Here is a 15,293-nt window from a genome sequence, read left to right as displayed (position 1 = left end):
AACTTGGTTTAAAGAATGGAGGGAAAAATAAGATTGATTTGAGGATGATTAAAAAAAGGCCACCAATATATATTTCTGAATTCATATTATTCTATGAATAATATATGCAATGAGATTATAGCTAATGAAAGGATGAGTCAAGAAATAAATGGGTTTATATTACCAGTGGGAAATATCAAGCAGAGTATAAGAACACTGCTGTATATGGGCTGGATAACTTCATACTGCTCCGGATAGTCTTTTGTGCTCTGAAAAAAGATGCTGCTCACAGGAAAGAAATCTTAAAACCTGGAAAAAGTAGAGTAAAACAATGAGAGTAGGCATTTTCTTTATCATTTTGAAAAGAGTCTCTCCTAAGAGCTGTTTCCCAACAGTGTGCCTCCACAGTCGTGAGCAGAGCTACACTTGACCGATTGCAGTGTAGGAGGAGAAACCAGACCTTAAATATCTGTAATTAAAGATTTTGTTGTATTGAACTACCGCAATGACACTGACACATAGTGTAAACCTAACTGGCCCTTTAGGAAGATTTTCTAGAAGTTTAATCTGGCGTGTTTTACCTTGCAATTAAGGACAGCGGGAGAGAGGGAAAAGGGGAGGATAAAGGTTTGGTACCTCTATATGAATTCCTCTGCCATGCAACCAGGAACATGTATGACACTGCAGGTGTCCCCAGTGGGAGGACTACAGTCCCCTTATGGTGAAGGGTCATGGTCAATCTAGGTCCATACCACTACTGAGGTCACAGTCCTGCTTTCCTCCTACCTTCTTGTCCTCACTTTCCTTGTAAGCATTTGCATGACTGTGCCATAACCAGGATTAAGGAACTGATTTCGTTTAAAACCAAACATCTCATCTGTTTCTGTTTGTTCTGGGATAGCTGAGAGGAGAGAAAGTCACGGACCTGATTCATCATGCTTTGGCATGATGGCCAGTATCAGCACAAGGCAGGAACAGAGGTGAGCACCTCTGGGTAGCACTAATTGGTGAGCAGGACTGTTTCTTCTTCTTAACCTATGTGGCAGGTTAAGCTGACTGAAAGCAACAATGAAACTGTGCCCTTTTTTTCTCAGTAGCCTGATAAATCCATTCCTCAGCTAAGCCTGCACTCAGACAGTACTAACGGCTCAGCTGCTAGGTGGCAACTTCATAAGCCACTAATAACTTTATCACATTCAAATATGAAGCCGTGTCTGTAGTTGTGCCAGATTTGAAACAGACTTTCATTCCTCATCTACAGTTGTGAGACTGAGGCTAGATCAGGCTGACTATGGCAGAAGGAAGGTAGAACGTTGTTGCTTAGAGCTCATTTATACAATTTATTTCAGTATCATGAGATCTGACATTCTGTAAAAGAAATCTGGCAAGCAACATGTATTTGCATTTGGAAAGAAGGGGAAAAGGAAACAAATTGAGGAAAGCTGAAATGCCAGTCCAAGGACTGTGATTACACAGTAGTCATCACTTTAAAAGTTGGCACTAGTCCACTGGTATTACAAAGTAACCTCAGGTAATTCCCATCCCAAGCATTTGGGGGAAACATTGGTACTTCAGTCCTGGAAGAGCTGCTAATGCTGAGGTTGTAAAGTGAAGGCACTGTACTCTTTGCCAATGCGTGCGGTTTTATTGCGGTGTCATTTTTTTCTTTTTGTTTTAAGTTGGCTAAAGACACTACAGGGACTCTCAGGCAGATTGTAAACAAATTGCACCGGCCATAATGCAAGTGTCTGATTAAAAATTAAGATGCTGCCCTCAATTATTGTGAGAAACCCATCCAAGGCCTCTGAGGCTATGCCTCCCCCGCTGTTGAATCACCGCTAAGGACTGCCTGGGGTTACAGTGCTTGCTCTGTGTCCAGTCCCAGATGCTGGGGAACATCCAGGCTTCCACCATCGCTTCCAAGCTGCAGCATGCAGCAAGCATCCTTGGGCACGACGCCTCTTCCACAAACCCTTGCAGTACCACTGTCAAGTTACTTCTATGCCAGACCCTGGACCAGCTACCGGAGAGGTCTGTTTGTGCATGAGTGCATGTGTGTGTCTGCCTGTGGGTGAGGCAACCGAGAGACCAGGGGATCCAGGGGCAGCTCCCAGGTAGACAGGGTATCTAAGGCCAGTTGTGCAGGGATCCAGACTGTATGTGTATGTATATACACTTATGTCTATGTATTTTCCCATAACAGGCTTTCATCCTGGTCAGCTAAAGTGGGCAAGAGGATGAGGTTGTTGGTGCTGTTGGAATTTGTGTGAGTGCTGTATTTGTGTTAATCTGCATAGCTGGTCAAGCACATATGCATATATATAAATATTGTGTGCACGTGTGCCTATTGGGAATACATGCTCAGTCTCATTACTGGTTGGACCCAAGAACATGGAGCTGTGGTAGCCATACCACTGTTGGGCTACTAGGTTTGTCAATCCCTAACACTTTAAACACAGACTTGTACAAAAAAGACAAAAAGGGATGTTTTAGCCCAGTGGAGCTGTTCCCTCATATAATGTTGTGTTTCTGATTTTTTTCTTGCAGCATATATTCCCATGTAGTTCGGTTATAAGTCTCTGAAATATGAATATTCATTTTCAGGAAAGGTCTGGCCTACTTTGTTGTTTCCCTTTACTCCACCTTCTGAACCAAAAGGTTGTTTGTTTTTGTGGACCACAGTGGACTAGACCGCCCGCAATACTGAGGGGCAATGTGTAGATGACATCAAGCCCCTTACTTATTCAGCCAGATTGACACTGGCTGCAGGCTGCCCCCTGAAGGACCATTCTCTGGATGAGGTATAACAACGTGCACCATGCTGACACCTTCCCACCCGTTACAAAGTACCACCAGAGCTGGGGAGCCATGTGGCGCCTGAGGATCTTGGCACTGCTCTGCTTCACCATCCCACTACAAGCATCTGTACTTCCTTCCATCTCCTTTGTTCTCATTTATGGCACCGCACAAACTGGGTGCTCAGAAAGTGTCAGATAAAGGAAACGAGGGAGGGAGACGGTAAGGGTATAGTCCCACACAACCAATGCCAGCTAAGACACAACCAATGCCACTTTCTTTGCCCATGTCCTACTTTGTTGAAAGCTTCAAGGTTACTGCAGCTGCTGGAGTTATAAGAAATTTTTAATATTCCCTCTACCAATGTGATTTAGAGCAGTTTTTCCCCCTTATCTTTAAAATGCCCTCAATGCCTCTGTAGGATTAGGGGAAGAGAAAGGGCCTTCAGCCTTTCCAGCTGAAACTGTTCCTCTTTATGTCAAACAATTTAAATAACCATAGCCATTTGGTGAAGATGCAGTTGGATCTCTCATTGCTACTTAACATGCTCATTTGGGTGCAGAGGGCTACACAGCTTCCAGTCATTGCTCCAATAATCAGTGCTCCAAGTGTTTCTGTTCTAGAATAAAAAAGACGGCAGCTCCTCCAACCCCTATTTTGAGAAAAATCTCCTCAGGCACCTGACTCCTGCAGAGGATTCAGATAAAATGATCCTGAGCAGACATCACTGCTGGTGGTGTAGGACCAAGTACCGCTCTCTCAGAGCGAGCTGCTGAAGTCCTGCATTTCTATTTCCCATTTTCTGTGCCAGTTTCCGTGAGTCACACTGTGAAAGCCTAACTTTTCCCAGGAAACCCATATAGCTGCTTGGGGCTTTGACCCCATTGCCTATAAGTCTGGGGCATGGCTCCTGTACCACAAAGCCTAACCTGCTGGGAAGGCCTGTGATCCACTTTCCCAGTTAATGAACCTCACAGAAATATTCTTGGTTTCTGCCTTCTTGGAAAACTGGGTAGCCTGAACCAACAAGTGCTGAATTTGATCAGTTGCTGATGGATTACAACATAAAGAGCTTTATTCCTACTGGAAAAGGAGATAATAGATAAGCTGAGCATGACACATCGCTCACAACACTAAAAGCAGGAGCTGAGTGTTGGAAATTGTGTAGGAATCTGTGCAGAGGAACGTCAGTATTCTCTAGTGTAGGACTAGGGAGGGCCTCATCGTAACCCAGTTATTGACAAAGCAAGCTAACTCCTGCAGAAGCTTTTTCTGCACCTCTGCTGGAAAGAAATAGTGAGTATAAGTGAGGCTTAGCTGGGCTGAGATTCAGTCAGATATCTGATCTAAACTCTATCACTTTTCTTAATCAAGCCAGCCTCTGTTTTACACCAATGAAAGCCAGCAATGACTCTTCCTAGGTGCAGGAGAGAAATTCTTATTCCTTAAATTAGCTGTCATCATGTGTGTTTTTTCACCCCTTGCTGTCAAACCAGGGCAATTTTTGGCTAGAAATATTTATTTCTCATTCAGATTTAGGTCTCCAGTGCTGTCCAACACTGCAAAACCCAAGAGACAGATGAGACATGATGGTGTGTCCTGTGTGCTTTGTAAATAAGGAAATACAAATGCAACCGTGTGTTGCATGGGCAAAAAAAAAAAAAGATAACATTTGCTGGAGTGTGTATCCTGTGTTAACTTTCTCAGGTTCATCTTTGCCACGGTTTGCAACTAATGGAAAAACATCACTTGAGGTAAGAGATAGTACAAATGCCAGCTGCTCTAAAGTTTAATAACTAGTTTCCCCTGAAAAGAAAGATAACAAGCAGATCAAAATGGACTGCTGTGGAGGTAGCTGGACTGACTCTATGTAACCCACTCCTGTGCTCTGTAATTCAGTTCTTTTGAGACTGAGAGATTGTCATTATTGAGGTTCACAAGGGCATGTAATATATAAATCACATCTACGGTGGCAAAGTGATAATTTCTTTTGATGAATAGAAGGTAGCTACATGTGGGTGAGAAAAGTACCATGTTTTCCTGTGATTTTTTACAATTCGAACAATTACAGCAGCTATTATTGCAGAAGTGCTGCAGGAAGGAAACTCAACGCTATGCTAGCTGTCTGCATCAGAGCTTGCCTTGATCGCTGCGTCAGAGAGAGAGCTTTCTCCTCCTCCAGTGTTAAGAGAATAGGTGAAGACTAACCACGCGGCTCTTGCCAAGTTTCAGGGCAAAGTAACATTTCCTTTTAAAAACCACTAATTGCTTGCATAATATGTAGTGTACAAAGTGATCCATTCTATAACTGCGTTGGCTGAACTAAAATCTTGCAGTAAGAGTGATATGAAACATGCACTTTAAATGGGATTATTTGAACTGAACCTCCCATATTATTGATTTTTAAGAGCAGAATGGGTCATTACAAACATCTAGCCTGAATAATGACATAGCAGGTGAGATTGCCAACTACTGTATTTCACATATAATCCAGAAGATGTCTGTTTAACTTTCCTCTTGCTGTTGCCCTAAAGCAAGGTGGATCAGCAGCACTATAGGTTTTATATATGCTTAATCGATAAAAAGAACATTTATCTCCAGAGACTGTTCCTTGTCCTTATTTCTCTCTGTCTCTGATTCTGTATGGTCTATCTGTGGATTGCTAGAGGACTTATTTAAGAGTGTGGGTTACTTTAGACACAGATGAAACCTCAAGTGTACTATATAGACTCAGCCCCTGTCTGTCCAATGGGCAAAGCAGGGAGGTTTTCTGGAGAAGGGTTGCTCTAAACCTATACTCCTTCGCTTTTGCTTCTGGCCACCACTCTAGCCATGGCACAGGTTAGATGGACCTGTGGTGTGACCCTCCAAGGCTGTTCCTGCATCCCTTTGGGTGCTTTGCAATTGCAGTAGCAGGAACTGCCCAGCCTTACTGAAAAGATGTTAAGAGCCCAGCTTCAGTATCTCGGTATATGACTTGCCTTTCGGCCCCAGACACGGAGATATCAAAGGAGAGATACTGGGGAGCTGTGTTTCTCAGCAACACCCCAGCCTTCCCACTTACACTCTGTTTTCCATGGATATATTTATGTGGTATTTTGCAGTAGATGTGAACTCACTCTACCCACATACTGAGCCCACTTTGAGTGAGTCAGCTCCATCAAGCAAGTTGAGTAGCTCTGGTTAACATGCTACTAAGCCTGAGAGGTTAAGAGGGGAAGGTTAGCAGCTCCAGTTCAGTGCCAACCAAGGGCTTGTGGTAACAGAGGGAGTGTGTGTCCTCCTGCACATTTGTAGACATCCCCAAGGGGAAACAAAATTAAGACAAATCCTTCCCTGCTTTCATTTCTAAAAATTTCCACGCTCGAGTTTCCCACCACTTCAGTACTGATCTGCTCTGTATCTCATACCTGTGTGCCAATTAAGCTTGTGACCAAAGTCACTCCTGGCCCACCCTCATATGAAACACTCTGCTGGAGAGCAGTTTTCTTCCTCTGATGTCCTGGTAAAACAGAGCTGGTTTCTGTGACATGGTGGCTTCCAACACAGCAGCTGCTGGTAACAAGGTGATTTTGTTTAGCATCAGAGAAGGGTGAGAGCTGGGCTACCTTGCTGCCGTGCCGCAGAGCCTGCTGGTGCGACGGAGCTGTGCATGCTGATCAGGGCTTTCTTCCCAGTAGGAGCCATGTAATACACACGAGGCAGGGAGAAGAGGTCTGATAGGCAACTGCCACCCAGGACGCATTGCAAAAATGTAATTAATTCCTCCAAGAGCTTTGGAGGTGGGGAGATAACCTTCCCAGACTCAACCTTATTACATACGCAAGTAATGGGTCATACACACAACACATTACATGTGTTGTGGGTGTTTGTATTATAGCAATTTTTGAACTTGAGTTTAAAGGAACCCTCTGTGCTAGGTATTGTGCAGAGATAAAAATAATTATTTTGAGTGGACTTATCCAATCAAAAGACTAAAAGCTGCCTCAGCAGAGGTGTTTGCAGTTGAGCTGGTCACTAGTCAGTGACTCTCTGACTATAGTCTCTACTGACTCTAAGTGGAGCTCAAAAGGGGATATCTGCATTGTAGCTCAAGAATAATACAGCTTAGCCAATGCTGAAGGTGTTTTTCCTTAGAGGGAGAAACCAGCAGTCCTGCTAGCTGCGGCTCTGATGCAGGCCGATGTGTTAACAGGTAGTTAAGGTGGGGGCAGGCCATCAGCTCCCATGCCGACACTCTCACTAGCCCAGGTGCCAGGGGACAAGGGAGTTCCCTGGGACAGGAGGACTAAGGTCTAAGGTAATCTCCTAGACAGAGCTCCTCACTATTCATAGCCCTACAGATAAAATGGTTTACGGGGTCTTCTTTGGATATTGCGCTACTACTCCATAATCACCACATTTAAGTGCTTCTCCAACTGTCCTCAGCTTCCTGCTGCCTTCCCTGTCTGCTTCTGGTGTTTTTTTCCCTCTTTATCCATCCTGCATGCATTCAGCATATGCATACAGTCCCACTGAAACCATACAGCCCCCACTGATACTGTCCCACCCCTCTCATCTCTGCTGCATGGTGAACATGGTTCAATTTTTTAATGCAAAGGCACTTCATACTCCAGATGTTTAATTCCAAAAGACAGCCTAAAGGTTATGGACATGCATCCTGAGTAAGAAATGACTGTCACACTCACAAGTTTTCACTCAGCTGCCAGATATCAAAAGATATATTAGCAAAATGCAAAAGCTTTTATGAGGTAAAGTAGCATTTGGGAGCACTAGGGGCTGTCCTGCTACACACCATCATCTCAGCTCTGTTCTGGAAATGGTGCAAAATATCCCTAGGTCAGGAGCAAATCCCAGGGGCTTCACTCATAAAAGCTGCACTTGCTTACCCTTGGGCATAGCAGTAGCTCAGTTGATGTTCATGCTTTCACTGAGTGGAAGGACTTTAACCATGTTTCACCTTCATGTCAGGGATAATTATGGAGATGACTTCACCTCATCCACTGCCTTTATGCAGGCACTTGGGAGGATACAGTGCTGGGCACAGACAGTAAGATCCTGAGCTGACACAGTGCAGAAGCACTGTGGGTTTACTGTTGCTGCGGGAGGAGGTGTATTGCTAATGGCAGCTTCTTGACCCGCCTTTGTCTAACAGATTTCATGTGGCTCCAAGCCATAGTTCATTCAGCTCCAGAAAAATATGACTTTCAGGCTGTGTCATCATTTTTTTGCAAACAGACCTCAGAAAGCAATGAGAGTCTTGCTGTGCCCATATCAAGGGAGAAAATTAATCATATGCTTAGTGTTTATGCAGTGACTTCTCAATTTTTACACTTTATTATTATTAGCTGATATATCATTGTATTACAATCTCCATCTCAGCTGTGCTTAAGTAAGTCACTTGTTTTGGTGTCTCTAAGTTTCCATATACCAAATGGGGATGACACTTCCTAGGCCTCATGTTTGTCTCTGTTGTCTTCCACTGGAAACAGTTCAGGGTAAGGAATGGGAATGAATCGTATTTCATGTATTAAACAAGCCTGGAAACCTAGTGTTCCCTTACAAGAATTTCTAATGATTCTTTTTGAATGCTTTCACTCCAAGTGTTCCAAATTCTTGAAGCAAATAGTTTTTAACTGCTAAAAAAAGTTCTTGTTTCCTGTCAACATTTCAAAACAAGAGAACAACTTGGTTTTTCTCATGCCATTTTTTGGTTTAAAAAACCTGAGATGACATTTAAGAGAAACTGAAAATGTTCTGTTTCAAAAACACAGTAAAAATAAGAAGCTTTTATTGTGACATCTCCTGGGAGTGAAAATCAAATTTCCTCTTGTTAAAGTATTTCCCAACAAAATCACTTTTGACATAATTCTAACTTTTTTTTTTTTTTTTGAGTGGAAAGACAAGGGACTGGCATGAATATGAGTATATGGAGTCCACAGGGACTGAAAACGTCCATAAAGTTGGCTTAGGGAATGGGGCGTTGCTGGCATGCAAATCAGGATGTGTAGATTTTCAGTTCTAATATATTTTTGAACAGATTGCTCCATACATGCTTTTCAGTTTAACACTTTACAGCTAAGCAATGCTATAAGGAACATTTTATTGTTAGATCCTCAGATAAGCCAGAGGCTGACATTTTCTAACGGTCCCAGCTCCAGCCTGCCACTGAAGCAGAAGGGGTTATTTTAGCATCCTGCAGAGGAGTCTATGGCAGCTGATGTTGCTGAACAGCACAGAGACATTTGCCTTGATCAGGCGGAATTAGTGGCATTTTCATTGGGCTCTGAAGCTGATGCGTAGGAGAGTTTCTCCTGCACCCGCTTGGAAGCTTGCATGTATGTAAGTAGCTGTAAATGAGAGTGTCTCCATTTCCTATGAGACCTTATGCTTGACTTGGATTACTTTTAGCAGAGCGTGTGTGCACACACACAAATGCACACACTCCCACCCCTGAAGATTTTGCCTCTGATGCAAGGATTTAGTCCTGTGTGATAGCAAGCAAAAGAGTAACTGAAGCAATAAGATCAGCATAGGGATGTCCAGCTGTCTCTTGCCATTGTCGTTTCATATGATTGTAAATGAAGCAATTGCTATCCCCTGTTGATCATATTGCTTTGATACCTGAGAGCCATAGTCTGAGGCTAAGAATATGCCAGGCACTGCACAGACCAGTGCAATTAGACAGTCCCTTAATGACAGAGCTTATAATATACACATAGGACAAAGGACAACAGATGGATACAAACAGATGGGAGGAGGACTAGGCAGCCATGCAGTGGCACCGCAGTGGTCTACCCACTAAGTGAAGGTTTCAGCTTGCTAATATCTGAGCTTTTCTGCAAGTATCATGCCGAAGGAAGAACGGTGATGGAATCTGTGGATGTGTAGGGTGAACAATTCCCAACCAGGAGGAGTATTGGGAACAGGAGACAGGCACTTGTCTGAATGCCAAACAGATGTAAGACAGAGATTGATATCACAAACTTATTGAAGAGGTGAGTGAGTTCCTTAGTAATGAATAAGGGATGATTTGGGGATGGGCAGTAACGGGCCTTGAAAATAGAGACCAGCAGTTCATCTGATGTGACAAAGAGCAAAGAAATGGTAGAAGGGTATGAACAGAGAGGAATAACTTGTCAGGGCATTGGGTTAATGCAATGATGGTTGCAGAAGTATTCTGAGCTGTTTGGTTACTCATGAAAGCTGGAGGAAAAGGTGCTGTAGTGGTGGCGCCACTAGAATCTGGGTCTAGCTGCACAAGTAGTCTAACAAGTCTAGATTTTAGAGATGCAAGAGACTGACAGTCTACACCCTATTGTGTTTCTCTAGAAAATAAATTCTAAATTGCTTGTTCTAAAATCAGGGCCTTTTTGAAAGTCATCCATGTTATTGTAATAAACCCTGTCCATTACTGCAGAACTTAGAAACGAGAGGAGAACTGAGGCCCTACTGCATTAGCTGCTGTACAGGCATGAAGTAGTATGGAGATCTTTAATGACAACTCATTTTCCCCATTGCTATTTAGTTTTTCTTGCAGTTTGCAAGGGGAACTGTTGGTGTGGGATGTAGAAGTCAAGGAGGGGAGAGGTACAGAACAAATGAGAAGAAAGATTGAAGAAACATTCAAAGGGCAGAAGTGCAGGGAGAACAGGTGAAGATACTATGTGGCTATAGGGATGGAGGGGCTGAAAAGCTGACAGAGGAAAGAGTTCCTTTTCAGAGCAAAGAAAACACCCTAGTGAGCTCAAGTGGGACTGTGGGCCCTTGCTTTCACTGCTTGTGCAGCTGCTCCTTCCAGCTTGAGTGGGTTGACTCCTCCCTTGTTATTCCCTTGTGCTGACTGTAGAGCATATCTGAATAGCAAAGAGATTTGCAATTAAGAGAAATGCTTCACAGAGCTAAAAAAGCTCTCATTTTTGCTGAACGTATATTTTGTTGCATCTTTTTTCTTGTTTTTTAAGCCATTCAATTAACAATTAATAATTTTCAGGGTCGTCACCTGCCTTTACAAGCACCGAGGTCTGATCTGTAGGTCTTCTAGCTAGCAAATAAGAAGGCAAGGAGCATAATTTATCATTGCTAAGAAAGCTGTTGCCTGGGTACCTTGATACTTCTGCATTGCTGAAAGAGAATGACCTAAAAAAAAGGGAGCATTTGTAAGCAAACACTTTGCTTTTCACCTGAGAGATCTTCCCAGCTACACCTCTGGTCTGTCCATCCTTCCCTCATTTTGTGTGTCAGGCCCGGGTAGGAAAGGCTTGGGGGTAGCAGATGGGAGGCTGACTGTTGCTCAGTTTGGAAAGCAGCTCCTAACATTTGGCTCACACCTGTCAGCAGACTCCGTATACACTTGTTTATCCTCCTCTGTACCATATGTTTCTATGTAAAATCAGTTCCAATGATCTATTGCCTTACTTCTATCACTCCTATTATGGTCGTAACTGAGCATTTCACAGTCGTTAATGCATTTACCCTGACAACGTCCCTGTTGCGTAGGCATCTAATATCACCCACTTTACAGATGGGTTAGCTGAAGCTCAGATCAACAGCTCCTCAAAAGTCTTGTTGAAATCAATGGGAAAGAAACACATCTCCAGGAGATGTGAGTTTGGGAGAGCAAACTACACCCTCAGTTTCACCCAAAGAATTTGCAGTGCAGTGAGGAATCCCTCTTCTGGGTCCTACATGGATGCTCAAAGTGATGGACCATTCTTGATTTCTTGACACAGAGCTGTTCCCTGCCTTTGTAAGACCCAGCAGACTTGTGGTTGCTGGTGTCCAGTCTTTTTACACCCTTTGCCAGTAAACCCCCATCTCACAACTTTTCATGTCCTCACCAAGGTGTGGAAGAGATGTTGTCCTCAGCAGATTTAGTTAAAAAGTTAGTTAAAAGCCCATTGGCCCAATCTAGTGATAGCGATCAGCTCAAAAGTGTTCTGCCCAAATGAGAGAAGTTGATATGGACCAAAAAAAAAATATGCTTCTGCTGCTGTGGAGACTGTTTTTCCCATTTCCTCTATTCTTTATATTCTTGCTTGCCTCTTAGAAAAGAACTTCTTCGCAGCCCTTCAGATTTAAAGTCTATGTAGGAGAGGAACAGGGTTTTTTTAAATGTACTGTATGTACCTATCAGTCACCTACTTATTAATTATAACTAAAAGCATGATTAAACTGTCATGGATAAGGCTGCTAAGTAACCTTAATCATGCTAATGCATTTCTGTCACTTATACAAAAGGCAGCATTATTATCAGTTTTTACATCCGTGTGTACTAAAGCCCATATACACAGCAGCTGCAGAGCACTGGTAACGTTCTTTCTGCCACAGGTGGGATGAGGTTGCATCATGGATATCTGTATTGCTCCTATAGTGCCTGTGCAGTGATTTATTTCCTCAACACTAGCAGGATTTAATGATGTTACCTTTTGCAAATAAATTTGCCTTCTGAAATGGATAACAACTACAGTTATGAAAAGTATTTCCAGAAGCTTATAATGACTACAACTGAAATTCCTCTGTGGGATCGGTCAGCATGAAGACCAAGGTGCTACTTAAGCCCTGCAATGAGTGGGAGCTAAGAGATGCGTAGGTCTTATACATTTGTGAATATCTAAGGAAAACAATTCTTTTGATATTGTGGAGCATAATGCTTTCCCTTCCGTGTTCCTTTTCTCTGAATATTCAATTGATCCATTTTTTAATAGCCTAGATGCTGGAAAGTTAATTTCCACGTGCCAAACTTGAAATTTGTAACCACACCTGAAACCTTTGTGCATCCATCCTGTCAAGCAGTCAATGGGTGGATATGGTAAATCACAGCTAAGCTACACCATTTAACTTTTTAAATGTTCTGAAGAAAAGCTTTTCACTGAAAAGAGATTAAAAACGGACACCTCCAGGAGGCTAATTATACTCTACGGTATTAGGAGCAGGACAGGTGGGTCACCCTTTGAAGGAACCATTCCACTGATGCCTGGGTGACCTGCTTAGACTTGGTGCCCTGTTTCTGGATGGGTAAAGTAAGAAGAATACAACCATTAGGCTCATTAAATATATAAACTATGGAGAAAAAGCCCAACTTCAAATTTATCTTTTACACTGACTAGCTTTTTGGTTAAATACGATAAAGTTTTATATAAGACTTTTGGCGTGAACTGCGTGAAACTAAAGAACTTCAGGGCAAGACGATATCTGCAAGATGATGTCTGCAAGATGTAATCTGCATCCTTCCCGTGCTGTATGCCTCAGTGACCCAAACAGATAAACCATTTCGGTTTTCATCTGAATAAGCGCCTTGCTGCATGCAGGCAGGGTCTCCGTCAGTAGGTATCTGAGCATATAAATTTATGAAAAGTTTGTACAGGGTAGTAGATCTTTTGTTCTAAGCATCTAAGTAGCCAAGTCATGGCCAGTGCATGGTGGGAAAGTAGAGAAAATTGGTAAGAAAATTTAAACTGCTCCAGAACAAGTGGTGCTGGTGCGGCTTTTACAGTCCTTTGCTTAGCTAACTTTCTTTTTTATAGCTCTTTAGTCATCACAGTTTGGTGTAATGCAGTCCACAGTAAATTGTTTGTAGCTATTCGCATGTATTATAGTGACACAGAAATTTTTAAGGTCACCATTAAATCTTGGAACGCTGTCCTTAACATAGCAATTTCACTCTTTTCTTGCAAAACTGTGCTCCCCTACCCTTTCTTATTAATAAACATGATATCCTTCTGTTTGCTTTCCTTTCATTCTGCACAGCTGTACTCTTTTATCGAAAGACAGTCACAATTTTGTTTGTCACACTCAAATACAGATTTTTTCTTCTTTATTTATGAATAGCATGCTTGGATTTTCCTTATGGAATAGAAATTAAAACAGCACTGACATTTAGAATGCAAAGGAATTGCTCCAACTGATTATAGTTGTGTTAAAATGAGTCACGCACTTTTGGTCCAAACTTCCTGACATGCACATCCATATATATTAATCACTATGACATCATTGAAGAACTATTTTTACCTTGGTAATAAAAGCTGAATGCATTTGTCAACTTTTCAAATTATATTTAATCCAGTGAACATACAGACAGGTTAGGAAAGACACTTGCTCTCAAATAATGAGAGAGCTCAGTTCTACATGTCTGAAAATGATGTGCATGTAATGGCATGTAAAATATTTGCAGTTTTGAAAGGTAGGTGAAAAGCACACTGTAAAAACACAAAATAAATTAGGTTTACCGAGAAGAATTAAACTTACCTGTCAACAAATGCATGGTGTAGTACAAAGATAGGGTCATTTGCAGAGCCTTGTACTTGGGACATGGAGCCATTCATGTAGATGTGAAGTGCATTATGTAAACCGCTTTGAGATATGTTTGATATTGCAGTCCGTGGATCAGCAAAGCCTGTATATTCAAGAGGAAATCATACGCTGATATGACAATGCGTATAATTCTTTTTCCAGTAAGACTGAAGATCAAAGTACCTAGTTTCACTTCATTTACGTTCAGCTTTTTAGACAAGGGCTTAGGAAAACATGTAAAGGAGTGCTAATATATTTCAAAGGCATAGCAAAGATGAAATTAGAATAAGCTAAATTAAAACTCCTGCCATGTAGCTAATGCAGCTTGTCAGCGAATGTACTGCTTAATTGCTTTGTATTTTAAATTTCTTTGTCCATTGTGTCTGGCTGTTAAAAGGTAACATAATCCCTGCAGATATTTATGCATGTACATTTATTCATGTTGAGAAAATTTATTCACTTTATTTTCATTTTTGATCTCTATAATTAAAGGTTCCTAAGATAAAACAAGCTATTGTATCTCATCATATACTGAGTCATTTAATATTGTTTGTCTCTATAGGACATGTTCTTTTATTGATAGGACCCAACACAATACAAGCTATAATATTTACAAAAGGATTCGGTAAATAATCAATAATCTTCCATGGTCAGACTTGCAGGATGAAAGTCTGTGGATTGCTGTTATTTTGGAGGGTGCTTAAAATATGGGCTTTGAGAAGAGGTCACACAGACTGACTCCCAAATAAGAAACACCGGAAGATGAGTCTACATCAGTTTTTATTTTGGTAGCCTGGCCATTCCTCAGCTCTGATGTTGGTAGCCCTTCTCAGCATCCTGACAGTCAAGCTTCCTCCCTACTTGTAAGGACTTCTAATAAAATTCAACTCAACCATCTGATGCTTCTCTGGGATTTTTCAAGAGAATAAAAGCAGAAACATGTTGTCCTCCCAGTCTCGTTTCTTAACCTGATTCTAGTCCTACTATTTAACCCATGCTACAAAACCCCTCTGTTCTCTCTCTTTGATTTGGTTCCTGAAGATGTCTTGTTTTCACAATTTCTGTAAGGTGTAGGATGAAGAAGCATAGTGGACACGTATTAAAACACCTTTACAAATTAATAATCAAATAAAAAGGGCTGTGAACAATATGCTTGTTGTGCTGATCCTCAGTGTTTTCCCGATATTGCTGCAGTTTGTCAAGTCTGCAAGGTGGGGAAAAGAAAG

The 15,293-nt window shown here is 41.9% G+C and overlaps 1 protein-coding gene across 1 annotated transcript in view; it reads right to left on the bottom strand.

Annotated features, from left to right (window-relative positions):
- Nucleotides 1–15,293, bottom strand: part of TYR (tyrosinase) — a gene marked incomplete at both ends in the record, with an annotated part of 49,139 nt that overhangs the window by 13,892 nt on the left and 19,954 nt on the right. Inside the window, one exon of the mRNA XM_082304936.1 lies at nucleotides 14,023–14,170. Within this exon, the coding sequence (XP_082161062.1) occupies nucleotides 14,023–14,170 (148 nt within the window). The remainder of the gene's footprint in view (nucleotides 1–14,022; nucleotides 14,171–15,293) is intronic.

Source organism: Platalea leucorodia (genome assembly GCF_965183815.1).
Source record: "Platalea leucorodia genome assembly, chromosome: 2".
In the NCBI taxonomy this organism is placed as follows: domain Eukaryota; kingdom Metazoa; phylum Chordata; class Aves; order Pelecaniformes; family Threskiornithidae; genus Platalea; species Platalea leucorodia.
The sequence above is the reverse complement of the archived record's forward strand: the minus strand, read 5'-3'. Positions and strand labels throughout refer to the sequence as shown.